We start from the raw sequence: 27,282 nt of genomic DNA on the forward strand, positions 1-27,282 counted from the left end.
TTCTCACTAAATAAATACGGAAAAAATATTAATGTAGAAAAGCAGAGAGAAATGGGATGATCCTTAATACTCTGGTAACAAAACTTCTTAGAACAGTATAATTCTTCTGTTCTCTCTTGACATTTTAAATAAGATTTATGAGCTGGCCAATGTTTCAAATTTTAAATGATGACCCACATAGTGTAATATGTCAGAAGACCATTTCTCTGTCGACATTCTTCTGAATGAGAAATGTGCTACACGGCATGTACTACTAAATGTTAATAGCTCTAAAACTACACAAATTGTAAATTTATTGAATTGTGTTAATAATGAGATGAATTTTGAAACTATTTGCAGAATTCTGAAACAGCTATAACCTGATCAAAATTAAAGATGTCCATAATCCTCCGAACCAGCAGGCGGAAGAGACCACAGCCAGATGATCTTCCTAGGAGGAGCCACTCTCCACCTGAAGATTTGAGTGATTTGGGGCATTTCATTAGGTTAAAGGAGAGGGCAGCACTTGAGATTACATGGCAATGCTTGTAGTGTCTCCCTCCTGTGATTATATTAAAAAGTTACATTGACATTAAAAAAAAAATCAATTTCTAACTCTAATAGATGCAAAGAGAAGCATGGCAATGAAAAGGTAATGACTGCTCATGTCTGGAAGAACCTTAAGTGTTTGAGGTGTCAGCTGCTAGTTGTAGATCAGGATGGGACTGTCTTCAAGGCACATGGTTTGGGAAGAAATGTGTGGAGGCGTGTAAGTTGCAGACCAGCAAAGACGTGGGTGAACAGCACAGAGGAATACAGTAACCAGCCTGCTCCACCCCGGTCCAAGCAGAGTATGAAATCTGTGCTACTTCTCTGGCAACAGAAATGGTTGGGGTCAGAAGGGGAGGTGATTTGTCTCAAGACAAGTCTGGATGTGGCCTTTTTCTGAAAGCTGGTAAATGCAAAATAATAACCAGAAACTCAGAAGAGAGAAAATATATTACATTGTTGTGTTTCAGAGTGTTGCTGTCTCACCCTAGGTTTCAGAGTCTGTCAAGTGTCTTCTCTGTTTGTGAACAGCTGCTTTCACTAGCTTATATAGTCACTTTATTAGCTTCAGAATGAGCATGATCCTCTTCAGCTGCAGATATCTATTAGTTCACTATAAAATGCAATTGAAGTGAGAGAAGAAATCAGAATTTGCTGAGCCTTTAGACCACCATGATGGCATTGGCAAGCATGAACCAGACACATTGTTATGACAATTCTGATTTAGGAGCTTGACGTGAGCGGCACCAAATACCTGAAACAGTGGGTGAACCGAAGGCTGGGAGGTTCTTCTATGGGGGAACTGCACCATGTAGATGGAAAGTGTCCTGGTGTTGAGTTGGATGAGGGATGTTCAACTTTTGTCTTGGAAATTTGCCCTCTGTCACCCTTGCTCTGCTTTTCTCCAGAGAGGGGGACAACAGAGGAATCTATCTGTCAGGGCCTGATCCATCCCAGCAGTGCACTGTGCCTGCAGTGGTGTAACTCCATCGGCACTGATGGAGCTCCTGCCATGCACAGCTGGAGCAAAGTAGCAGGTTCTCACTTTCTTATCTACCCCTGTGAAAAATAAACTCAATCGCTCTATTGCTGCACATATTCCCATTAGTGTAGGCAGGAACACTGGCAGACAATGAGAATGTTATTTTTGTACTGTCATATAACCTTGAGCAATTTGCCTTGTCATTCTTTTTGTTATTTTCATCCAGTCCAGTATGTAATCATACAGTGGCATCACAGAGAAAACCAGATTCATGCAGACACACTTCTGCATTGATAATGGGTTATACACTTGAGATATTGAGTGGCTGCAAGGAAAATAAATTGAGGTAATACAGGATTTGAGAAAGCTGCTGACTACAGGCAACTGAGTCTGCAATCTTTGGGTATACTTCTTTGTTTTGCCTTCTTTAGATATCTGGAAGACTGCAGAAAGACATTTTCAGGTATTCCAGAAAAAATCTATTGTATTCTAATCCTAACTAAATTGCACTGTATCACTATAAGTAAAAATCTGAAATAATAAAAGCTGGAAGGACAAAGAAGTTATGAAATTTGAATGTTGCCAGCATCTTACAAAGTTTGGTCACCTGTACAAAGTGGATAAGGAACCTTGACCAGTATATTTCATAATGAATAATCAACCAAAACTTACCACTACTCTTCACTGCTGGTCTTGTTTGAATGTAAAAACTGTATTATCATAGATACAATCAAAAAAAATTATGTTCCTCTTTACAGGAAAGGCTGAAACTTATTTGCAGGATGAGTATATCACCTATGTCACCTGACTAAGAAATAAAAGAATCTACTTTCTCTAGTAGTCAGTCTGATGCCCCTACTTGTTCGTAAATTTAGTTAGGAGTGAAACCCATTTAATTATGACACAGTGGAAGGAGATCAAAGCTATAATCAGGGCACATTTTGGAAATTTGTCAGATTAAGTCATTCAGCCCCTCACTGTCATTCTTGTCAATTTCTGGACCCTGGATCGAATATTCTAAAGGCACCAATGATAAACTATTACTGATAATTTTCTATGGGGATACTTCTTTCATCTTTCTCTCATTCATTTATAAAAATCCTTTGATTTCTCATATCCTCTTAAGCTCTTTTTGCTGATATTCTCCTTGGTTCACCATCTCTTTTCTTTCATCTGTGTACCTCATCGTTCAACAGCCTTACTTTGGACAGTAAAATCCATGTATGTACCTACTGCTCTACTAAATACCATGTATTTACCTACTGATGTCCATAGCTTGATCCAGAACCATTGTAAAACTCTAAAACATTGTGCTTCAGGGCAACAAAAACTCATCAGCCACCAGCAGAATGACACTGTTTTCCAGCCAAATAAACACAGCTTTGGATGCCAGGATTTGCTTAGTTCTAGTCAATGCTCTAACTTTCATTTTGACCTTTGCCAAGCATCTTTATCCATTTCCTTGCTAACTATGGCTAATTTCTACATCAATAAGAGTTTTAAGAAAGTGATTAATACTTATATTTAAAAGGTAGAGATACACTCTAAGTGAGGTTAACCCTAGAACCAAGTGAGGGGGTTTTGTTCAGGATTCAGTATGTTCCATTTCCTATGGAGTGAGTGTGCCAGAACCAGTTAAAAATAGTTTCTTCCATTCATTAAAGTCAGCAGATGGCCATTAATCTTTCTGAAAGTATTGATTCAAACTACTCGTCTCCACTTCCAAGGCCCTTCACTGACTCCCCTCTCCCCATCTATCATCCCTCCTTACACAACCCAGAAGGTGGCTGGCTGTGTAACAAGTGGGTGACAGTTACAAACCAGCAGACTCTCTTACATGCTGCCCCTCACGTCTGGTGGGAGCTGTACACAGCATTAACAAAGCTCTTCCATTTGTCTCCTTTAAATGATTTCCTAAAACTTACCTTTGCCATAAGGACTACAAAAGCACTACCTAGCTATATGCCAGTGTGATGGAACTACAGTCTCTCTTGGATGTGATCTTGCCAAGGACCATCTTAATATTTGTTTATTTCTCTGTCTCAAATATCTGTCTGTCCCAATCTGCAATGTCTCATCCTATTCCTAGACTGCAAGAGCTTGATTACTAAGTCTCTGCATCATGTACTGTCTAGCAGAATGTTTCCCAGCACACTGTTGGAATATCAACAATCAATAAGAAACAAATACTAGATCAGGTGGTCAAGACCTATAGGGTGCACCATACAGAGGTGCACAGGGCCAAAACTTCATGGACTAGTGAAAGTCAAAACTAGTAGACCAACACAGCAAGTGTTTATGACTGGCTGCAAATTAAGCCTCATAAGGCCAGTGCTGCACCTCAAAGAATAATGCCTGAACTTCACTGAGATTTGCTACCTTAAGCTCACTCAATGTTAAGCCAGCATAAATATAGCTCATCTAGATCATGAACTGCCAGCCTGTAAGTTTTGGTATTGCAGTTCCCTGTGCATGCAGTGCTGGAGTCACCCACAGCAGGCAACACCATGTCATTTCTATGCCAGCCAGCAGAAACCTGCCCTTAGCAGATATGAAAGATTAACTCTTGTATCTCTAGAACTGGTGTTCTGTTAGTTGCTCATAAACTGAATGTTCACTGTGCTTCCTTTAAACTCTAGACCACAAATTGTATTAATATGGATCTTCCTTCTGTCTTAGTTTCAAGATCTTCCCAAAGCCTTGTGGATGTTTCCAGAAGAACTACTGAAGATACTACAGCCTCTCATCAGGAAGATGTTTTAAAGGCATCAAGAAACATATATTCTCTTCTCTCCCAAACCCAAATTCCAAGAAAAGAAGCTCCAGACTTCTTGGAAAGAAACCCCACAGTCATTAACACTGCATCCCTTACAATGGAAAGGAAGTCTTCCCAAGTTCATATGTCATCAGCAAAAAAGCCTGATATGGAGGCCACAGCACCTGAGAAACAATCTTTTCTTGAAAGAAGAAGTGATACCCGCAGTTTCCTTCTGCACGAGGAGCCAGACCTCAGTGGCACACCTGCCAGCATGACAACCCATACCCCTCTCCCTTTTAAACAATACAAACCAGGTACAGCCCAGGCTGTTCCTTCTCACCACAACACAAATGCAAGTTCATTCTTTGCAAGGTCACATGCCGTTCAGCAACCTCATTCCAAGCATGGCTATTCTCCCAGGAAATGGCCCACTCGAGTCGCAGCCTCAAAGACTAAACCATCCCAAGTCTTCCCAACAGAGCAGCAGAGAGCATCTCCTCTGGCAAGACACCTCACCTCCCCTTTCCATCTAATAGGTTCTGCCCTTGATACAGGTCCCCAAAGTGAAAATATTCCATCAGGGTCTAGCCCCCAAGCAAGGCTTCCAGCACGGACTGCAGCAGCCAGAAAGGTGTACAACACACCGAAGGATCATGTGGAGCTGCTAAAAACCAGTAGTGGGACACATCAGAAAGTCATTTGTGCTGATGTGCTGTGCTTTACTGGTGTGCAGTGCCAGCCAGGCAAAGATGGAGGATTGGAATGTGGGCCTTGTCCCACTGGATACAGTGGGGATGGAATTACATGTGAAGGTAAGGGGGGAAATCCTCTTTCAAATTACTTTAGAACTTCAAATCTAACAGCTCCCGAAAATAAAAATCAAACTTTATTATAAATTTGGAGATTTTTCTACTCAGGATCATTCTGGTCTTCAAAGCAAATTATATTCAAAATAATTGAACATTCTAGAACTTTGAAAAAGCTCTTTCTGCTTACAAAAATGATAGATTTATTTGATAATATCTAATCTATTAAAACCAGGGACAGATTACGATCTCGCTTACCCTTGCTTAAGGCTAGATTCATTCTACTGAAGTCATTGCATTTGAAAACATATAACACCTCTGTGAGAAAGGGTAAAATTTACTCCATTTCTCTATACAACACATATCCAAGGAAAAACTAATTGTTCTACTCCCTAAAAAAAATAATTAAATATCTACCTAATATCTTAAACACAAAACTGGACTTGTCATCTGAAATAGATAGCACCAGAAGGGTTTTCACAATATATTGACTTATTTATTAGACAGCTTAGAATACCTCCATAAAACACTATTATTATGCACACTGTTGAGAGACTGAAATCCCTGACTTAGCTATCATTAATTACACCCTTTGTTGAAATCCCTTTCATAAGTTGATCTCTTAATTAGCTTTTCACTTCTCAAAACAAAAGTATTTGCATTTTCTATTTCCTCCTCTTTCACATGGGGTTTCTCATACAGGGGTCTTGGCTGTGCTGCACAGCTTGGGAGTGAACCTCCCTGGCATGAGTTGGGCTTCATGGGGGTGTAAAGCCCCCAGTGACACTGGAGCACTCTGAGCTCAGAGCAGTCCTGGAGATACTTTACAGAATGCAGGAGAAAAGGTTACTATAATCTTGGGTGCCATAAATTTTTGCCTGTTTGCACATTTATGAAATGCCCTTTTTATGGGATTGAAGGTTACTTGGCATAAAAGACCACATCTTTGACCTCTGTTTCACACTTGGAGCTGGAAAAGTACCAAGTAGTCCCTGGTACTGGAGAGCCCAAAGCAAGTTTGACCACAGAATGGCCTCCTTCAAAGATCAGGCCCATGTACCTAGGAATATTTATGAATATGGGCATACAGCTGCTTTGTGTCTAAGTGTATTTAGTATGCCCATCAGTACAGTCCTTAACACATAAATCTACCTCTGCCTTTTACTGTCTCACAAGATGAGATGTTTTCTTCAATTACTGGTATTACTGAAAGTCTCTCTGGAGAGTCCTAAGGATGAAATACTTTATTACCAACATCATTCTCTTTCTGGGGCCTTGGTGACATGATACACAAACATCCTTTATTTGTCTCTTGTCACTGACCGTGTCACCTGACTCAGTAACAATCCTGTCTGCTCCCTGCTTCTGCTTCATCCCAACACCCTCTGAACACCTGCCAGCACCCTCCTGCAGTGTGGCCAGAAGGGTGAAGAGCACCCATTGTACCTCCTGCTATGGATGTCTCCTCCCATGTCAGATGCAGCTGATCCACTGTGACAGAAGAAGTTGAAAGATGAGGATAATTCCTTGGATCAAGGCCTATCATAACCTCTGCTGTCAGCACCTTACAATGCTGCCACAATGGTACCGACTTCCCTCAAAACTGTAGTACCCTCTAAAAGAGGCACAAAAACTGAGCAAGTGATCAAAGCTTAGATGAGACCAACATTTGCAAAATCTTCAGGCTTTGATGCAACATCAATGGCAAGTGAACAAACATATCAACAGCTGCAGACATTACTGATAGTTGTCACCATCTTATTTGACATCAAAATTCACCAAGATAAAAGAAACAGCCCATCCATAGCAATTCTAATACCTGTGCAGCTTGAGGGGATGTGACCTTTGTTTAATAAGAATGTCTGAAAACACTCTAAGATAATAAATACTGCAACAAGTGATATTTATCTTGTGACAGAATGTAATCTTTTTTTCCAGTTTTGCTGTTTAAACTCAGGCTTACAGAACTGATAGGGAAAAAATACAAAGCATCCCGAAACTTAATTTCCCTTCTAAAATAAATAATAACAACTTTTATTTCTCTAATATTCTTATCCCCTTGGACAAGCCTCTCTGTCTCCCTGTTATGATTTAGCTGGATGTCCCCTCCCTCTACTCTGTCTTCCTGCTTTGGGAATCCCAGATTCTCAGGAGTCCAGGCTGGAAGAGACCTCTGAGGATCACCAGATTCAACCTCCTATCTTCTTTTGGAAGAACATAGCTAGATGTCTCTTTGTTTGGCTTCTATACGGGCATCTAAATGGAGATATTTTCAGATGCTCTTTCAGACACTATTAGCAATCTCCATTTAGATCACTCCCTTCACTACCAACAACTTTTTCATCTGTTACAAACAGGGCCTTGCTTTTACCTATCTTGTATTGGCATAATAAGCATTAGAGATTCTTAATTCTCTTATTTCTGCCTAATTATTCTGCAGATGAGCTGAGATGAAGTAGTTCCTCAAGGCTCTATTCATGACTCCCCTGCCCTTTCCTACAGCTGCCTAGGCTTGTAGAGCTTTCACCTTCCTGCACAAAGGCACTACTGCCATTTATTAGTGGCCTGAAGTTACCATTAGTCTGCTAAACAGGCAAGGCCTTGAAAAACATCATTTCAGGGTAGCATTTTAGAGATAGCCAACATCACCTACATAATAATAAAAAACAAGCAGGAGAGATAAGGCCTCCTGTAGTCCACTGGATTCCCCCATACGTTCTCTTGAAGAATATGCTTGCTGGCTTTATTTTTTATGGAGTAAACTTAGCCAAGAGTTCCTCTGGTAATGAGGGAGGTTACTAAATACACAATATTCACTCTGAGTGTCGTTTTCAAGGATATCTACTGTGAACCCAATGCATTACTGTGGGACAGACACTACTGGCACTTTCACAGGACAGCACCTTTCACCTGCCAAAGCACACTGCAGAAGTGTCATCACACTGACAGAGCACTGGAGGTTTCAGCTCAGAATGCCCATCAGACAAAACACCAGAACTTCAATAATGCGTAACTAGGCCAAACAGACTGTTGTCATAATGTTTCTGATATTTTGCCTGGTGTATTACAAGTGTCATGTGTAACTCATCATTCTGTAACATGTGGGGCAAGGCTAATGCTCTGAAGTATTGGTTAGTGTTGTTAGTCACTTTAGAGCAATTGCTTGTCATCCTGTCTCTGTTCCCACTCTATGACAGGCACACAAATCTCCGCTTTCAAAGACACTGTATTTGCGGACTGGGAAACAAGTGCTGTCTTTTCCCTGGGCTCAGATTATTCACCAGGGTCTGTGCATATGGCACTATCTGAGAGCAGCTGTTGTGCTTCAGGAGCTCCTTAGGGTGCCCAAAGGTAGAACATATCCTTTCCTTCTGATAAGAGGCCTGAAGTTAACAAAAAAAATTCTGCTCTGGGCATCCTTGTTGTGCTTCTTTCTGAGAGACCTAGACCTGAAGACTGAAGGAAGGTAAGAATTGCAGGCAAATTCCCAGTCATCCTTGTTTTTATTTCTCTATCCCCAAGTTTGTTTGATGGGAGTGTCTGGTTACTAAAACTGCACAACTAAAAAGTCAATGACTCAGTTCCATAGAAAACAGACAATGATTTAAAACTGTTTTGGATTAGGTGACAGATAAGGACAATTATCTTTCTAGTTTTTTAGTAATGATAAAAACTCCTCAGAATTCCTATGGAAGATAAAGTCATGCTACCTCAGAAGCGTTTTCTTAAAAAAGCTCTATGGTCTCAGACCAGAAGTCCCTCCCTTGTCTCCAATAGCTACCAACAACAGATGTTTGGCAATATACAAGAAAGGTACAGGGATATTGTCCAGAATAATCTCCCAGCAAGTTATGGATCATGTGCTTCAAAAAGCCAAGGTGATGCCTTTGAACAATACCCTTTGCAGGCTACATCTGATTTTGCAGTTTTCTGTCCTATTTCCCCAAGCCATGTCTTTCCCAAAGACCTATTTCTTTGTACAAAAGCTCTTGTATAACTTTGGTTATCCCTGTCACCTTTTTCTGCATCTTTTCCACTTTTAATATATCCTTTCTGAGCTGGGGGATCAGGCCTGAACACAATATTTAAGATGCAGCTCACCATGGTTACAGACCATAACAAAGTCTGGCATTTTGTGCTCTGCTCTTTTCTTAACAATTCCTAACACTTTGTTTGCTTTCTCAACTGCAGATGAGCACTCAGCTGACATTTCATGAAACAAAATCCATTAGTACAACCTAACCAGAACTGTTGCCTGCATTTGTATTCCTAATTTATTCAGTCAAGTTAATCTTGTTAACTTTATATGTGCTGTGATGGATATTTGTTTCATAATTGGGCTCTAGACTGCTGGACTATTTACATATGCATTTGTGTTATTTTAATAGCACTGATACATGCTTTAACACTATGCTTTATTTCCTTTACCTGTGCATCTTACATGCAAATGAAAGGCTTCAATCCATACCTGTTCAAAAGGAAAACCAACAACCTGGCTAATCTGCAACATAACTTTCTTCTCCTTTTTTTTCCCTTCCTTGTGCTCCACATATTCAAACTTCATCTGTACCTTTAGGAAATTCAATTAATGGATCTTTGACAAAAAATAATGTACAATGATTGCATGAAACAAGGTAGACTGCACTCCTTCCAGTGTGGAAGTGAAGTCTGACAGTGAAGACAGTGAAGTCTGTCCTGACCTGACTGGTTTTCAAAATTTTAAATGGAGCTGCAGGCAGTGCTCTCAGACCTCTGAGCCTTGCTTCAGCCACATGTGCCCAGACCTCAGGTGTCAGACAACACAGGGAGTTTACTGGTTATTGATGTATTAAGCAATAACTCTGTCCTGGAAGCCATTTGCTGATTAGGCTATTGAAAGTGGAGGAAACAACACAGCATCTGGTATTCCTGAGTAGCCCTGAAGTTATCATAGAGAAACTTATGATCTCATTTTAATGGAAAAAAAGAAATCTGGGGATATTTCCCAAAAATCCCTTTCAAAGAAAACAATAATGGACTTCTCTGTTTTCATTTCCAGATTTTAAATTCTAAACATAAACATATGTACATTTGACAGCAAGATCAACCATTTGCAGCAATGGTTTCCTCTTTACTGTGATTTTATACCCTCCAAAACTGCTTAGTATAAAAACACTGCAATACCTTTGTACAATTTAGCAAATGTTTGTGGAAAAAAAAAATACATTCTAGAAGATGAAAGATAGATGTTTTGAAAAAGAATTTGACATGAACAGGACATTTCTATTATGGAGGGAAATGTCTTTTAGGAGAATATTACTGTCTCTCATGCATTGCAGCCAGTATTCAGGTTTTATCTTTTGCTATTCACCAGTAATAGAATAGTTTTAAACTTCTTACTATTAAATGTCACCATAAGAGCTACATGTTTTAATATCCAAAATACCACGTTCTTTTCTGAAAGTTCAGATGCATCTCGAAATGTGTAAAGGCCAGATGGAAAGTAGTCTCTTCAAATGGACACATTCCCTTTAAGTGCTACATCCAAAACACCCTGAAATAAAGCAAAATATGTGTGGATGTCACCTTGCTTGGCACAGCACTTAGGCACCTGGAGGCTTGATGCAGCCATTGTCCTGGGAAAGGAAGTCATATGTCATGTACTTCAGGAATAGCAGTATATTTTTCCCAGGTTTTGTGTTTCCCTGTCTCCATGCAGAGACCACTGACCAATTCCACCTACTGTTGATTTATAATTGCAAATAAATCCCTTTATAAACAAGTTCTGCACTTATCCAAGCCCAGAAAGTGGAGATGTTTCGTACGGGTGCATGTGCAGCAGACGGGTCTGCACCCTCCTTACAAAGCCAGGGACTTCAATGAGAACCAGCACAAGCCCCTGGACATCAGTGGTGGCTTAGAAATATGAATCGGTAATTTTAAAGGAATAACCAATTTTCCTGAGAACAACTTTAATTTCTTTCCCTTTCTTCCACTCTCCATCACAGATTGTTACCTGCTGTTCAGCCTAATAGCAAGAGACCCTGAGCTGCCTGAGCCTCTACTCCAACAGCTGCTACCAGGGGCTGAATTAGAAAAATTTGGGGAAAGTTTAACACTAACTGCTTAAATGGGTCTAAATCAAATCTATTCAGTTTTCCAGACAATGTTGATTTTTTAAATTTATTTTTTTTCCTCACAGATGTACACTTCCCATTTCAGCTGAATTGCAAATGTCTAAAACTTATAGCCCATCAAATCAAAACTAAATTTAGCTTAATGACATTCTCAGCATGTATGGCATGGATCTAAACCGTATCTAGCAAGTTTTCTCTTCTCATGCATGTCAAATCCTAAAGTTATTTTAATGCAGCATTGAAAATTTCAGAGCTAAAACTGTTTGGTACTAGGAAAAGTAAATACTGAAATACCTGAAGAGCAGATCTAATGCTAAATATATTTCTTTAATGTTATTCAGGTCAAAATGGTTTATTTAAAAGTACCTTCTTGGAACTTGTCTTTTTAACTGCAACTGGAAGATGTGTGGTGGCTGTCATTACTTTTTTGGATGGCAAATTTCATATCATACGCAATTTCCTTATCTGAAGGCTTGGTCAGAATCTCAAGAGGTGAGGAGACCTTCAGCCCATGAACTTCATTTAAACTACGTGATGCCACAAGTATTTGTCCTTCATTTAGCTTTCCAATTACACACTCTATTTTCCAGTTTTAAGAAAAATATGTGGTACATTAGGGTTTTTTTCCCTTGTAGCAGTACTTAAAATGAAAGATGCTCTGTTTCAGATCTCTTTAGCTTCATTTTGTGTTTTCCTTGGCGTAACCTTGCCTAGTTTCGTATCCATTATAAAAGACAAAACTCTGCCAGTATAGTGTGCCAAAGTGCAACATTCTTCTCTGTCTTCACTTCCCAAGCACAAAGGAAGATATTTTTCATTCTATTATGCGAAGTAGCTTTTTTTTCCTGAAGGCATGAGTGAGATCCAGCTGACACACATGCCTTGCTCTGCTCCTGCACACAGCATTTCTTCTTCTTTGAGCAAGTGCCAGTGGTTGTCCACTGCTTTCAGTGGTCTTCTCTCCTTCTCTCCTGTGTTTGGCACACAAAACTACTTCTCATTAGAGAGCTACAAATAGAAATGGCAATGACATCAGATGTCAGGGATCTACCTTAGATCTACCTTAGATGTCAGGTTGAAGAGGCTAAACCTTCCAAGCTACCTGCACAATAAAACCATTAGGGTCATAATTATAACCATTTAAAAACTAAAGACATGTCTTCAGCAAACAGGCTGTTTCAGGAGCTACAGTGCTTTCCAGCTTTACACAATACACCTGCTCATCCTCTTTCTTTCACAGAAAGACACTGCACACTGCAGTGTGTCAAGAAACCATTATCTGACTTGCTGCTTTGTCTGCACATCTTGCACTACTTATTAAACATTTAAATCCTTGCTTAAGCGTTTGTCATGGGGTTGAAAAATTCCCATACAACTATTTTCCATACAGAGGAAAGCCTTCCTCTGGGCTTTAGCATCACTTCTGACACCTCTCAAGGCCTGCTGAACGTCCACAAGGCAAATTTGTGGAGAGTGGTAGGCAAAGTTTTCTTTGTTAACTACATTTGAACTTGATCCTTCCTTAGACTTCAAAAACATTTACTTAAAAATGTGCATGCTCAGAAGTTAAATAAGATTATGTCAAAATCATCCCCATGCAGACATTGTATATCTACCCATTCGTTAGTGCTAATGTGATACCTACTTTTATTCTGCAGTGACTTCCTCAGTAACCAAATCACTTTTGGATTAATAAAATGGCATTGGAAAAGTCATAGCAAGTGCTGTGCTCATAACCACACAGAATGTAATATTTGAACTGCTTTTTGTTTTCCCCCTCGTGTTTTATTCTTGCAGTGCAGTGTGATCCACCGTGTGAGCATGGAGGAACTTGTCTATCTCAAAATACTTGTTCTTGTGCTTATGGATTTGTTGGTCCTCGATGTGAAACAAGTATGTATGAACTCATTCAGGCTTTTATCCTCATTATATGATTGAATTTGCAGAAAATTAGAAGACTAAAAAAGCCTTTTTATTTTTCTATATTTCCCCTTAAAATGGTGACTGAACACAGCAAGGAAAACTAAGTATATTATGTTGAAGTCATATAGTAACTAAACTATTTCAGAGTGTATATTTACCAGCAGCATAGCTGCATTATGTAAAAATATGCACATCTATATCAACATTTTCTACATTTAAGTGCTTTTGGAAAAACAAACAAACAAGCCAAAAACTTCATGTTATAGTAACATTTATGAAATTCAAGGTTGTGAAAGTGAATGCAGTAATATTAATTTTGAGAGCACAAAGCCACTAGCATACCTATTAGGAGTCATGTTATTATGCAACACAAGTTACAAAAGAGGTTCAATATATAGATCATCTGGGGAAAAAAATCAGCCTTCAAATCCTTCCATATTAGCTGAACGGCGAAACATATGCGGTCTCATTATTACAGTCTTCTCTGCTTATTTAAATATCAGGTTGCCCTTGACAGGAATATAATTTTATCTCTGAACCTGAGTAGCTGGAATACTTGAAAAGCAAAGCATTTTAGATGCAACAGAGAAACTTCCAATAGAGAAAGAAAACCAAGGAAAGGGACAGATTCATCCCTCAGTTCACCCCTTGGACTGATACCATTAGTTATTGGCTAGAATAGGTCACCTTTGGGTCCTCCATCAGTGTTACTGAGAGGAGGTTTTGACCCTTTGCTTATTTTCCAGTGGTGTGTAACAGACACTGTCACAATGGTGGGGTCTGTGTGTCACCAGATGAGTGCAAATGCAGAAATGGATGGAGCAGCCCTTCTTGTGAAACGGGTAAGTAGGTGGTTAGAAATGAATGGTCTCATCTCTGCTGCTGCCTGAAATCCATATGATTCCCACAATTCACTGGTTGGCTTGGGAACGGCTTAAAGAATTAAGATGTAAGAACAGGAGACATAGTAAAGGGCAAAACCTCAGAAGGCTTTGAGTTTATGTAAGTACTCATAAGTTGAGATGTTTAATTCTCAGAGTCACATAAAGAAAATCCACAAACAAAATCTTTTTACAGCTTTTTTTAAGCTCAAGTGATTCTGGAGTTTCTTCTTGGTGTGCACAAAACCAAAAATAAAGCTATTCACTAGAAAGTACAACCTCTCTAGGTGCTTGGTAGTTTCTGCAAATGAGAATAGTTGACACTGGAGACTTTGGAGATTTGTTGATTTACAGCCTCAGCTGCCGTGGACATAACCTCGCTCTTTGTTGGTCTTGTTCATGGAGAGCCCAAACACTGAGTCCTGCCCTACACCTGCAGAGGCTGAGATGAGGGCAATGCAACCATCTGCACTGCTCATGATCTGTGCAGTGTCCAGTTTTCACTGACACACTTCTCTCCAGGTATGATGGTGAGGCAGAAAGAACAAGGGTTTGCCTTTGGTGATTTCTAATGGTGTGCAGTCAAATCTGAACTTTCAAGTACAGTTTATGGAGGCAGGAATAAAAGGAGGCCAGTGTAAGTTAGCACCAGAACATAAGCAAGCAAATGTGACTTCTGGTGCTAAAGTTAGCAACTACATACATACACACTTCTAAAACTGCATAATCTCAAGTAGAAAAGTGAACTCAGAAGCATAAGCCATCAGAAACTAAGACTGGCTACTCAGATTTTTGAGGTCCAGTTCTTGGATTCAGTTTTGCCATTCCAGGAGATGGCTCATGACTTTACAAAACAAAAGCCATTTTGCAAGGAGAATGTAACCATTCACCCCTCAACATTAAACACTCTGCTGCTGCCAGAACTCACACTGCTCCTGCATGCCATGCCTGCAGAGTGCCTGCAAAGGCACCCACAGAGTTGTGCACGCTCAGGGAAAAGCTACCTCCAGTACAAAGCACCAAGGTGAGGATTGGAACTGGGTACCTGTTTCTAGTCAGGACTCATAGTCTTGAACCCTGTTTTGAAAAAATAAAGCTCAGACCTTCCTCTCAGGGTCCAGGCCCTAAAAGCTGGAGTACAAGTTTTTCCTCCAAAGGCACAGATAGTGCAGCACTCACCTGGGACCAGGCATGCAAAATAGTGAAACATTAAAAGGAGCAAGAACGAGGAGTACCTTAATCAGTGCCAAACCTCAAGGCTACAGAGGCAGTCTGCCTCTGCCATAGTGAATATTAAATGACTAAGACACCTTCAGCCTACATTACCTTTCCTGGAACATGAGAGATGTCATTTTAACCTCCATCTCCCTGAGATTGCTCTTCCTGTAAGTGTTGAAATGACAGAGCTATTGAGGACACATAAATTAACCTAGCTAAGATCCACTGTAAATGACTGGCTATTCCAGTTCCCACTATCTCCTCTTCTCCTGCTGGAGATTGTGCTCCTTGAGTTCTGAATATTTATTTTGGGGTGACTTTAAAGAGGATTATTCCAAGAGGAGGACAAGCAGCAGCAGCAGAAGCAGTAACTTCCAACGCAGGATAACAGCAGCAGGATTTGTTTGTTTGCCAGTACCTTAGGTGAAAGACTATCAAGCTCACCTCTCCTGCACTGTTTTGTGTGCACTACACGGAGCATTTTGTGGATACTGTTCAGGTTTCCTGCCTCAAGTGATATGAGCCTCTGGATGAACACAGATATAGAAACAAACAAACAAAAAGGGACTTCTGGGACTTTACCAATGGAAATATATATAAGGACAAAGTGTGGACATCTGTGAACAACCTAGGACAACGAGGCAACTGATCTGAATTCACCATTAGCAATGTATGAAGTCCATTTTCACTTCATTAGTGATTGCTGCCTAGTCAGAAAAGCCTCTCATCTAGACTACAATTTCCCTTTTTTTCTCTTTTCAAATTGACATTCTATTTCTCCTTTAGCCCATCTGAAACATTTTAGCGGCCCTTAATTTATTTAAGTTTAAATGTATTTAATTTATTTAACAGGCTGTTCTGCAAGATACTGAAAGACAAAGGGAATAGAAGGTTTTAAAGTGTCACTCTGCCTCACAATGAAGAATTTATCAGATTCCTTATTCTTCACACAGTGACTTCCCAACTAAACTAATTTGCAAGTCTAATAATTCTTTTTTTCCACTGCCAGGTACTTGCTGCATAGAAATATTCAAGACAGTTTTTAATTCCTAATGCCTGTTATATCATCTAAAGTAATAACAGATAAATGAGGATGCAAAGGAAGCTCAGCCAGTGGCTTTTTTGGTGATGCATGAGCCAATATGTTGTGGGAACTGGCATTTAAATGAGGCAGAACAAAAGGGAGGGTTTGCAGCACATACCTATTCAACTTCAGGGAAATTCCAGACTGCTCTGCTGAACTCAGACAAAGCAGCAAATGGTTAATATTTCACCTCCAGGTTGTCCAGGCTGTGTGCAATGTGACTACATTTTACTACCTTGGCATCCTGTTTGGTGAGGATAGTAGGGTGGAAGCAAATGAACTGTACAAATCAAAGGAAGACATCAGAAATAAACTATTAAATTGTATTTTATTTCATCCCCCAAGCTATGCTACAGCACCACTGAAATGCTCCCACTGTGTCAACAGTGAATAAATGCCACAGCACTGCTAACCAGCAAGGACTGTGTGAAATTTATCACGGTATTACTGGAAACATTTATTCTAATGACATGCACAGCAGCAAAAGAGCACCTAGTCTAAAAAATTCGAAATTATAAGAAATTCATTGAGTTCTCTTATATTCACATACAGCTGTGTGCAATCCTGTGTGCTTGAATGGAGGAGTCTGTGTACGGCCAAATATGTGCTCATGTCCCTATGGCTTCTATGGGCCACAGTGCCAGAGAGGTAAGAAAGTTCTGGGTATAATCTTGATAAAGGATTCAGATTTGAATTATAAACAGCAGCCTATGTTATTAGCTGTCCCTACGTGAAGTATATCCAGAGATTTTCCTTGTATTCACTCCCTGTGTGCACCTTTGATGTTACAGTCTATTGTAAATCTGCATAATATTGTTCTTAATGGTATTGTGAAGGAGTAAGCACTTATTTATAATAGCATTAATGATAACTAAACAATTAATCTAAACATATCTGAAGTCAGTGATATCACTAATTAGCAACTATTAAATTAAATGTTAAAGTAGGGCTCTACTTGGCTCCTTTTGCACATGGTGCAGTGTGTACTACATTGTCTTTCACAGCCAGCTGATGAGTTATCTTCCAGTGGGGCTCACAGTGTCACCTACTTGACCATCCCAGAGTGTAGTGGATGAGAGACTTGTATGGGACTTCTTCAGATCCTGGCTCAAAAACCCACTCAGATATCTCTCTGCCTGATATAGAGCAGGTCCTAACTTTGAATCCCTGTCCTAAAGGGGAGAGCTCTAAACTGAGGCCAACAGTATCTTGAGCTTCTTGCTCACTTTGTGCTGCAGAAGTCAAAGTAATCGATACCTTAGCTACCCATTAGCCCAGGCAGAACAGACAGAAGAACTTGCACCATTTTTTTTTTTGAGTACGGCTTCAACATCGCCTCCTGAATCTGGGACTATAAACACATTCTTATTTCCAAATCTGAACAATTTCAACATTAAAAGTTATTTTCTCTCTTTTGTTTCCCTGGAGTTCCTAAATGAATGCAATCCCAATGCATATTTTTTGCAAGTGAACGATTCATACACAAAAATCTAATTGCAAATGGAGCTTGCTGGAAGCTCTTTGTTTTTGTGATGTTGGAGGTGAAGGAGAGAGTGAAAATTATACAGACTCTGTAATATGATGATCTTTCTCTTGAGATTCAAGATGGAAGGTGATTTTCAACATCAAAGTGATTTGGAATTTTTATCCTTAAGTGTTATGGTTTAGACAGAACTAAAACTTGAATATAAATAGCCACATTTGTGGGACATGGAAGTAATATGGGGAGAGAGTGGAGGGATGCTGAAGAAAAACAAGGCCCTTCCTCCTGCTTCATTGAGAAAGAGGGAAGAAATAGCACCAAAGCCAAGTTAGCAAATATCAAACATTGTTCTGTATTTCAAGGGCAGAAACCCTTGAAGAAGCCCTTTATCTAGAGAGCTAAAAACCTGAGCTTCTCGGGGACATTCCTCCCACTTAACTGCAGCTGTCTAAAAGAGACCCTTAGGTCCTAGGAGTCACGTCCCACATTCTTTCCACAAACAAGAGAGAATCAGGTTCTCCAGCTAGCATCTGCCCTAATGACCCTTTGGAGAGACACCTTCTCTACTCCAACTAAAGGAAAAAGCCTCTTCAGACTGATCTCCCAACACAGGTACCTAAACAAGGAGCCTATATTTAAGCAACATCAATGCCCTGTGTGATTTCAGTGCATGAAACTTTTGCTTTCCTTCCACCAGCTGTTTGCATCCCCCCTTGTAAGAACGGCGGCCACTGTGTCCGAACCAATGTGTGCTCCTGTACCAAGGGCTACACTGGAAGAAGGTGTCAGAAAAGTAAGTTAAAGGTTCCCTTTGCTTTCCAGTGTTCTCTGATTCATAAACAGTGTTTCTCCTTTTGGTGCGCGTTCAACAGAATATTTAGTCTGGATTTATGCCACAATCTCCTATATTTCTATCAGAGCACATATAGCACTACGTTATGTCTATAACCAACCTGGTAATTAGAATAACATTAAGTTAAGTCAATGTTGGGAGTGGAACTTTTTGCCAGAATCCTCTCTGAATATTTCACGCATTCAGAATGAGAAACGCTCGCGTTTAAAGATGAATTAATTATTTTGCATTAAAGAATTTTTTTTTGGGGGGGGGGAAACGAAAGCCAAAGGCAGAGCAGCTGCCTGAGATCCTTAAAAATATCAGAACATCATAGTTCTGGCTTAATTAAGACAGTTGGTTAATAATGCTTCAGCCTTGCCTTTGTTCTTGTCACTGAAAACTCCCTTTTCCGCTTAAGCATCGGTATTCGTGTTCAATTCTTCTATTCTTCCAGGGAAATAGGTTATTTTGGCACTTTTACAGACTCTATTGCTCAACAATATCTGTCGCCCAGGGAGTTTAGGATATGTATGTGAAAACTTTTTTATTTTTATTTTTTTATTATCTCTTAACCAGTTTGAAATTGGCAAAAAGGGAGCTGTGAAAACAACCGTTCTTGGCAGGAAGAATCTGTACATTTCCAGAGCACTTTATGGTTCTGACACACGGAGAAAAAAAGCTAGTAAAAAATTCCTTCCAGCAACAAAAGCCCTCTCAATCCCCACATTACAGCTCTCCCCTCCTTCAGCAGGAAGAATCACAACGCACAGTTCTGCCTGGCTGCAAAGTGCACAATTGTATAGTCTGTTCTGGCAGGAACAAGCTGGAGGGAAGAAAGGAGGAAAAAAAAAATCTTGTTTGGCATCTTGTTTTTGAGGTTAGAGAACATTAGAAAAGTGCTGTTTCCAGCTTTAAACATACTACCACATTTCCAGACAGATCAAAGGAAAAAGAGGTGATTGTGATTGCAGTCTAGCAAAGCACTCCCGTAAATGCTCCAACTGCTCCAACCCCCAGCATGTTTCTTCCCACTTTCACAAAGTTTATGAGGTTTTGTTGCTCATCTTGGTATCATCCATAAAGAAAGGTTTCTGAGATGATGAAAATATTTTTGTTCTGTCCAATCTCAGCCTCCATTCCACTTCAATAACCACTATAGAATCTGTTTTATTTAGCCTAGTTATCAAAACATAAATAAAGGACCTGTGTCTGTGATGAATGAAGAGAAATGTGATTAACTAGAATTCAAATGCTATTTGCTTACTCTTACTGGCCACTGATGGTCAATAGGTAAAAAATGTTGAGAAATATTTCTTTCTTACAATCAATGTCAGAGGGGATGGGTATCATGATCTCTGGAAAGAAATAGTTTATTCACAAGCTCTTCATAGCAAGCAGTTGCTATTAGAGCAGTATGTCTCATCATGGTTGTCATATGAAATACATTCTCTCTCCTCTGCCAGAGGATCCAGATTTTTCCACTCCTCTGGAGGAAAGGACTGCAGGGCACACAGCAGAAGTGCCTCAGCTGAGGTTCACAAAACTTCCCCACAAACAAAATGAAAGAAAACTAGTTCTCCCGTCAGTTGGAGGCTGCCCTCAGCTTCACACATCTCAGAGTTCAGTTGCCAAAAGCATTTAATATTTTTTTTTTAAATTTATAATTATATATCATTATCAATCATGCATTGCACCTGATTGGTGGATCAGGTGATGTACTTGGCATGCACTCAAAGTCTAGGAGCATATACACAGATATGTGTTCCTAACTGATTTGCATACCGACAAACAAGTGGAAAATAAATTCCTAGCATGAAGAATTTCCCCTACCCGACCCATTTTTATTAAACAAAATGTAATAAAACCAGAAGTACCTCAGTGTCCACTTTACATTCTCAAAAGAGCTGATATGTCATGAAGCTCATTCTGTCTCATTTGCAGTGTCTCTAGCAGTATATATATGTATTTATACAGTTAACAGTTTTCAATAATCCTGCAGCCACTTGGGCCATTGACTCTGAAGAAGTGAGACCAGCCCCATGGGCCACGGGCCTGAGAGCCCAGAAACCCATCTAGGAGATGATCCTTGCAGTGCTTCTGCTAACTTTCCTGGGAGTGGTGAGAATAAGGGTACAGCAAAGATGTAATCAGAAAAGGAAGAGTAGATTCCTACTTTACAGAGATGGTTTCCTCTGGATGAGTGTCTTTTCTGTTGGCTTTTAAGGACCGCTGGTAACCCAGCTGTGCCCTGGGTGAGAATTATGATTGTATTCTGGATTTATGACTTGCAATGTTAATTGCACAGAATTGTAATGCACAAAGGGTGAGGGAAAGAAACACATACATGACATTAGCAAAACTGTAATTAGGAACAATATTTACTGGAAGCTTAATACTCCAGCAGGTCCCATTTGCACATCACCAGGCCCACATACCGCATTTTCAGAGGAGCTGCCAGGGGGTGAACCTGTGACCCAAACCACAGCTCAGTGCCTAACCTGTTACTGTCAGGTTACCCCATGCTGACCAGTGCATGGTTGGCTGAAGCACAATGAGTAAAACTATTCCTTATGAGTGATTTTATGGTTATATTTCTTCTTCTTAGCTCTCTGAGTATGCTTTCAGTGTCCTTAAGTCCTTTTACATTTCTATTTTCAAAAACTTGTGACAGCTAATCAGCTTTGTTATGTACTTATATTGAGTCTCTAATCTCAGAAATTTTGGGTGGATTTATTACCTGCCTATTAAGATTTATCAAGATAGAATAAAATTAAGACTGACAAAGACTGAAGATGTTTTCCACTCATGTATAATGTGCAAAGCAACCTCACATTCTTAATTGTTAGTTTGGAAAAATATTTGTGGGGTTTGGAAATTTCACATGAACCAGAAAAACTGAACAATAGTCTTTTCAGAAACAATGATCTGAACAAAAATATTACCTTCCTGAACCTACAGTGAATTCCTGAAATTGGCAGTCTTTTCAATTTTGTCATTATTTATACACAGTAGCACAGATTTTGCACACCTATCTCTGAAACCTACTAATGATAAGACTTGTATCAGTAAACCCTTAAGTTTCAGCTTTAATATGTTCTCACACAGAGTTAGAATGAGAGGAAAATTCCCTGCCATGCACAGCCCTGATCATAGTAGGGATACCACAGTTTCCAGCTTCATGGTACCATAACACAGCTCTGAATGATGCCTTTGATGGAGCTACATGAAGTTGGAGAAGCCAGAAGGGCTTGGGTGCCCCTCCTGGAGGTGATTCAGGCATTAAGGTTGCTCCTAATGTGTGAAGCCAAGTGTCTTGTAATTCAGATGTAAGTAGCAGCCTGGGACAGACATTTGTCCTTGTGAAGAGTCAACAAAATAAGAATCACAACAGTTGTGCCTGTCGGTTTCTGAACAAAGAATTTAAATATTGTAAATAAACTGCGTATTTGTCACGACACCAACTTTGTGAAGTATGCTAAGGTATAATAGTGTTTAAAGGCAAAGATGAGTCAAAGCAGTTTTTTCATCACTTACCCCTTGAACATTTTTTGCATTGTTTTCACCTGCTTTTAGAGACTTGTTTTTCCTTCCTAATGTATCATCTGCATGGACAGAGAAACAAAAGAAAGCTGCTTTTGGTAGCTTCAGATTCTCAGTTGAAGGAGAAAATTAAAACTAAAACCCATGGCAGCTGATCAGAGATGGATTCTTTCTAAACTGAACCCGAATAAGCTACTGGTTTATTTTCAATATATAGTAACATACCTTAGGATTTTCACTTCCAGCCCTAAACAGTTTGACATTTCTAGCACTCTGTCCTTGATGGAGTGTCAGCCCCATGCCTTTGCCATTTGGGCTTTCTCTATACAGAGAAAGGCACTCAGCCTGAAAGTTTGCGTTTGTTTTGCTTGTAAATAAACACCATCTCCAAAAAAAAAAGTGAATCAACCAGGTCAGATTGGCCTCCAGCTGAAATATAAGGCTTTGGTTGGTGTGTTTACTGATAAATAAGCACCTGGTGACTATGCAAACCAGACACCCACAGCCGGGAGGAGCGGGTGTCAGAGCTGACAGTGAAATGTGTGGTTGTGCCTCAGCAATTGTACAACCTTCTATCCTCACTTACTACACATTGTTTTCAGTATCATCAGTCACATTGAGCAGAAGGAGGCAAATGCTGGCAGCACGTCAAAATAAAATATATTTCTGGATCCCCTTTGCATCAAACAAACATACTCTGCATTCATAGTAAAGGAAAGCTATTTGTGTGGGGGTTTCAATTCCCTTTTGAAAACATGAACAGCTGTGACAGTCCTGGGATCTCACTCCTGCTCATGAGGCAGAGTTGACACTGATTTCTACCACACTGGTACAAAAAGTATAAGCAAAAAAACCAATAAATAGAATAGATTTCACTGCTTTACCATACTTATTTTCATACTGCTGCTTTATAAACAATTATTTTAAAAGCAAAGCTAATAAAAGCTGAGTTTACATTACTTATGAAGGGTTAGAGTGAAGAAAAGGGAGGGGAAAAAAAGGATTAATTGGACCACTCGCTCATTTATCCCTTCTCTGCTGCTATCTGCTTCTGATGAGCTCATCTCTGAGCAAAAAGGCAAGCCACAGCTCCCTCTGGAGCTCATCAGCAAGCAAAGGTGACAGGAGAACAGTGCTGAACATCCTCCTCCTCCCTGCTTCAGCATCCCCAGCACAGCAGCCTCCTGCCCTCGCCCCTCCTGGGCCGTGATCCTGCTGGCTGCTCCGCTCACCCGCAGCCAGCCGGGCCGCACGGACACCCTGAAACAGAGCCCCTGTTTCTGCATCCATCTAGTTTATCATGTCAGGCCAAATCCTGCTGACTTTGGATCCCATAAATCACCGCACTGACATTGAGGCTTTGCAGATGGAATCTCAAAGTTAGTAGATAACTATTTCTCCATTTCAGTAATTCCTGCAGGCAGGATTTATAGGCAATACACAGTGCACAATGTAACTCCTGCTCATTCTTCCAGCTCTGCTCACTCTTCTTTCCTCCCCCTCTCCTTTTCCTTCCAGGTACCTTGAGGACTTTACTTACATGAGAGCTAGAGGCAAACTAATTGGAAATGTGAACACTGGGTTTCAAAGGCAGCTTTTTGCTAAGCAATGTCATATTGTGAAAGTCACTGATTTCCCGTATTCCAGCATTCCTCTGCAATGCTTCTGTAGATTACTGCCTTGTCAGCTGCATAAGAAGGAAGTTTTACTGCTCAGCAATTCAGACTTCCACTGAGCTATCATCTCGACAACAGATTACATACTGTCTGGCATAGCTTCACTGAGTAGGCAGACCAATTCAACCCGTCTAAACCCAGCCAGTTTGCAAACCAGAGGTCCAGTGTACCCTCCCACACAACTGAGCAGGGAACAATCCATGTGCCTCATCCAGATGGATGGAATAATCATTTGCATTAGATTTAACGTTTCATATGTCACGGATCTGATTGAAGGCAACAACTATCTGTCTAAAAGACTTCTGGATAGCAAATATCCTTGGACAGTAGGTGCCTGGAAATAAGTACAGAGCTGCTGGTAGCAGAGAGACTTGTAACTTACTGGTAAAAGCATTAGTTCTGTACATAGGTAGAAAGATTGGCAGCTTGGCTTGTTGACTGGTTGGTGCCCAGTCTGGAGACATAGGAAAAGGAAACACCAATCTCAGTTCTTTCCAGCTCATGTAACAGGTTCTAATAGGTTCCTATCAGATGTCATTGTCCTTCCTTGGGCAGGAAATACAACAGAAAATGAAGGAAAAAAAATCAGGGCTACTAATGTGTTTCTCATTCACCTAAACATAACATGATCCTTGCCTGGAGGGAACCAAGGGAGCTCTGATTTCCCAGAGAAAGAGGGAGAACAAAACAGGAGACTGTGACTCAAGGAACCACCTGGTTTGTGGTCTGCTCAGAGCACTGTTCCTCTCTGCTCACTCTTAGTAAGGATTTCTGACAAAATCATGAATTGGCCTTTCTTAAAAGCTACATTTTGTTCATATTCATGTAGCTGGTGTCTTTATTTTAATAGGGGCTTTCAGCACATGCAGTGGTCTCTAAATTCTTATTGTCAGGAAGAGAACAAGATTATATCTGGATAAGAACGGAATATATATCCTAAATAAGCCCAAAAGCCTTATCAAATTTTTATTCATTCCAAAAGCAAAACATTCACAGACTATAACATTCATTTTACTAGAGTAGAAAATCTAGATTTTGAACCAGAATTTCACTACTTGTATCTTAGAGGTACTAAAGAAATGTGTCAGATCTGCTGGTGTATGTAAACACATACTTGAAGTAAAAACACATGGATTCCTAAATTATTGCATTTCTCTTTGGAGTGGGCTTCTGTGTGAGGATAAGTGGGTTTTTTCCACTAATTGATCTAAGAACCTCTACATTTGTGGCTCTGTTTTTAATTAAAATATTTTTAAAAGGTCTCTTTAAAAAGGAACATAGGATCTATTACTTGAAAAGCCCAAGGGATGGACAGTTGTCGAGAGGAATGTTGTCAGTTTATCCACAAAAAGACAATGGCAAGACAATCCTCTCCAGCATCGATTCCCAAGTAAGCCTTAGCTTAGTTCCTAAGACAGATAATAACTGGATGACTAACAGATTAGTGCAGTACCACTGCAGACAGCAGTCCTCTTCTGAACCCCCTGGCTGGGCTCCCACCTGAGGTCCTCACTTTCCCACTGGGTTATCAGCCAGAACACAGCAGCCTGTGCTGGTTGTCTTCATGGCTTGGGACTGTCTCTCCCATGCTGCTGCACTTTCGTTACTCGGCCTGAATCTCCCTTTTCCTCTGTGCACAGGAAAACTAGCCAAATTGCATCAAGCATAAGGGATGAAAACGTGCCTAAATAGCAGGTTGTACTGCAGGCACAGAAGCTGCAAAAACAATCAACAGAGGAAAACAATGTATATGAGAATCCCCTTTGCCTTCTTATCCAGGCATGACAGAAAAGCAGCTCAACAGAACAATTTATACACATGCTGCAATGGTTCACTGACCTGATAAAACACAGAACATTCTTCAATGAAGAGAAAATGTTACCAAACCCAAGGCCTAACAAGCTGGGAATATAAGCTGTGCTGGAAATGTACTTTACAATTCCCCACATTAATTATATGCTAACAGTTGCAAAGATGAGAATAAAGTATAGCTATAGTCTCTTTCAAATTAATAGTGTTGCAGACTAAAACCAATCAGTAAATGAGAAAAAGGTTTTCCTATTTATTTCAAAATCTGACAGTTCCGAGCAGAATATTCCTCAAATACATAAATGTGCCCCTTCATATGCTTGTTTGATTTATAGTGGCTTTCATTCTGCAAGATGCTGAAATATTTTGCAGTCATCCAAAAATCATACCATGGTATCTGTAGAAAGAGTTTCTCCTGACAAGGGACCATGGGCAAAATTAAGATTAGGAGATGCAGAGGAAGAAATGCTTCAGTCCAAGGAGAGTGGAGAGTACCCTGCCTGTGTTGGAGAGGCAATGAGAGAAACCTCATTGGCTTCCACAGCTTCCTGAGGTTTAAGAGTCTTGACCAGCAATACTACCAGGGAAACTTTTGGAGGTACAGATGGAGAGACAAGGATCCTTTTTAACTGACAGAAAATGTTATGTTCTGATGAGCGTGACATGACAGGGCAAACAGGAGTGCAGTACCTTATGCACCAACACTCAGAGATTATCCTCACATCTCAGTAGTTTTGTTATCCAATATTCTTTATGTATCCTTTTTTTTTTTTTTCCTCCCCTGAACCAATACCTAAATTAGATTTATTTTCTGCTTTAATAACTCTAAAAGACCCATAAGTATATCAGAGTATGCATCAGAACAAAGACCAGACACAGTTAGGCAAAGCACTGGCATTGCACTGCCATCTATTCAGTCTATTGCAGACCATTTTTTCTTCTGAAATGTGTGCTATGTCATGTAGACCAACTCACTGCTAGAGCCGTGTGGTAAAGTGAATATATTATAAATGCAAACTGTCACCACACTCATCACAATTACATTTACAGCTCCCTCTGTGTCTTGTAGTAATTTGTTCTCCAGCACTGCATCCCTCAGAGGTTTCTACCAGATTATTTTTATTATTCAGAAAGCTAATTTGTTGAAGAAGTGCTTTGCATCTCTGTCAGAGATACATGAAGTGAGAAATGGGGGTGAGCATGCCTCAAAATGATTGGTAGCTTGATAAGGATCCAAATTTTCAAAGTACCTTGCACCAAACCATTTCATTACATGACAAAAATTTCTTCCTCTAAAACTTTTATCTGTGGCTATAATTAGTGACATTCAAGGGATCACACATCGAAGGTTACTCTGACAGAGCTCAGATAATGTTATTTCTATATTTACAAACACAAATCAACATAGATGAGTAATTTCAAAGAAAATCAAGCTCTGGAATAGCAAAAGTACCTAAAAAATAGCACAGGCAGAAGTAGTTCCTTTACTGTCCTTGGAAACAGGAAAAAAGGGACTGGAAATTGCTAGTGTCCCGAACCCTTAACATGTTTTTCAGAGCTATGTGCATTTGGGACCTTCACAGCAGCAGATATATTGGTACATCCATCTCGCTAGTGATGTGTTGAGCATCAGTTATACCCTC

General features: G+C 40.0%; 1 protein-coding gene across 1 annotated transcript in view; it reads left to right on the forward strand.

Annotated features, from left to right (window-relative positions):
• The window catches only part of LOC127386305 (von Willebrand factor D and EGF domain-containing protein-like), a 172,491-nt gene that overhangs the window by 130,515 nt on the left and 14,694 nt on the right, over positions 1–27,282 (forward strand). Inside the window, exons 21-25 of the mRNA XM_051623141.1 lie at positions 4,190–5,080; positions 12,988–13,083; positions 13,860–13,955; positions 16,849–16,944; positions 18,477–18,572. Coding sequence (XP_051479101.1) covers positions 4,190–5,080; positions 12,988–13,083; positions 13,860–13,955; positions 16,849–16,944; positions 18,477–18,572 — 1,275 coding nt within the window. The remainder of the gene's footprint in view (positions 1–4,189; positions 5,081–12,987; positions 13,084–13,859; positions 13,956–16,848; positions 16,945–18,476; positions 18,573–27,282) is intronic.

This window comes from Apus apus, chromosome 6 (genome assembly GCF_020740795.1).
Source record: "Apus apus isolate bApuApu2 chromosome 6, bApuApu2.pri.cur, whole genome shotgun sequence".
In the NCBI taxonomy this organism is placed as follows: Eukaryota; Metazoa; Chordata; class Aves; order Apodiformes; family Apodidae; genus Apus; species Apus apus.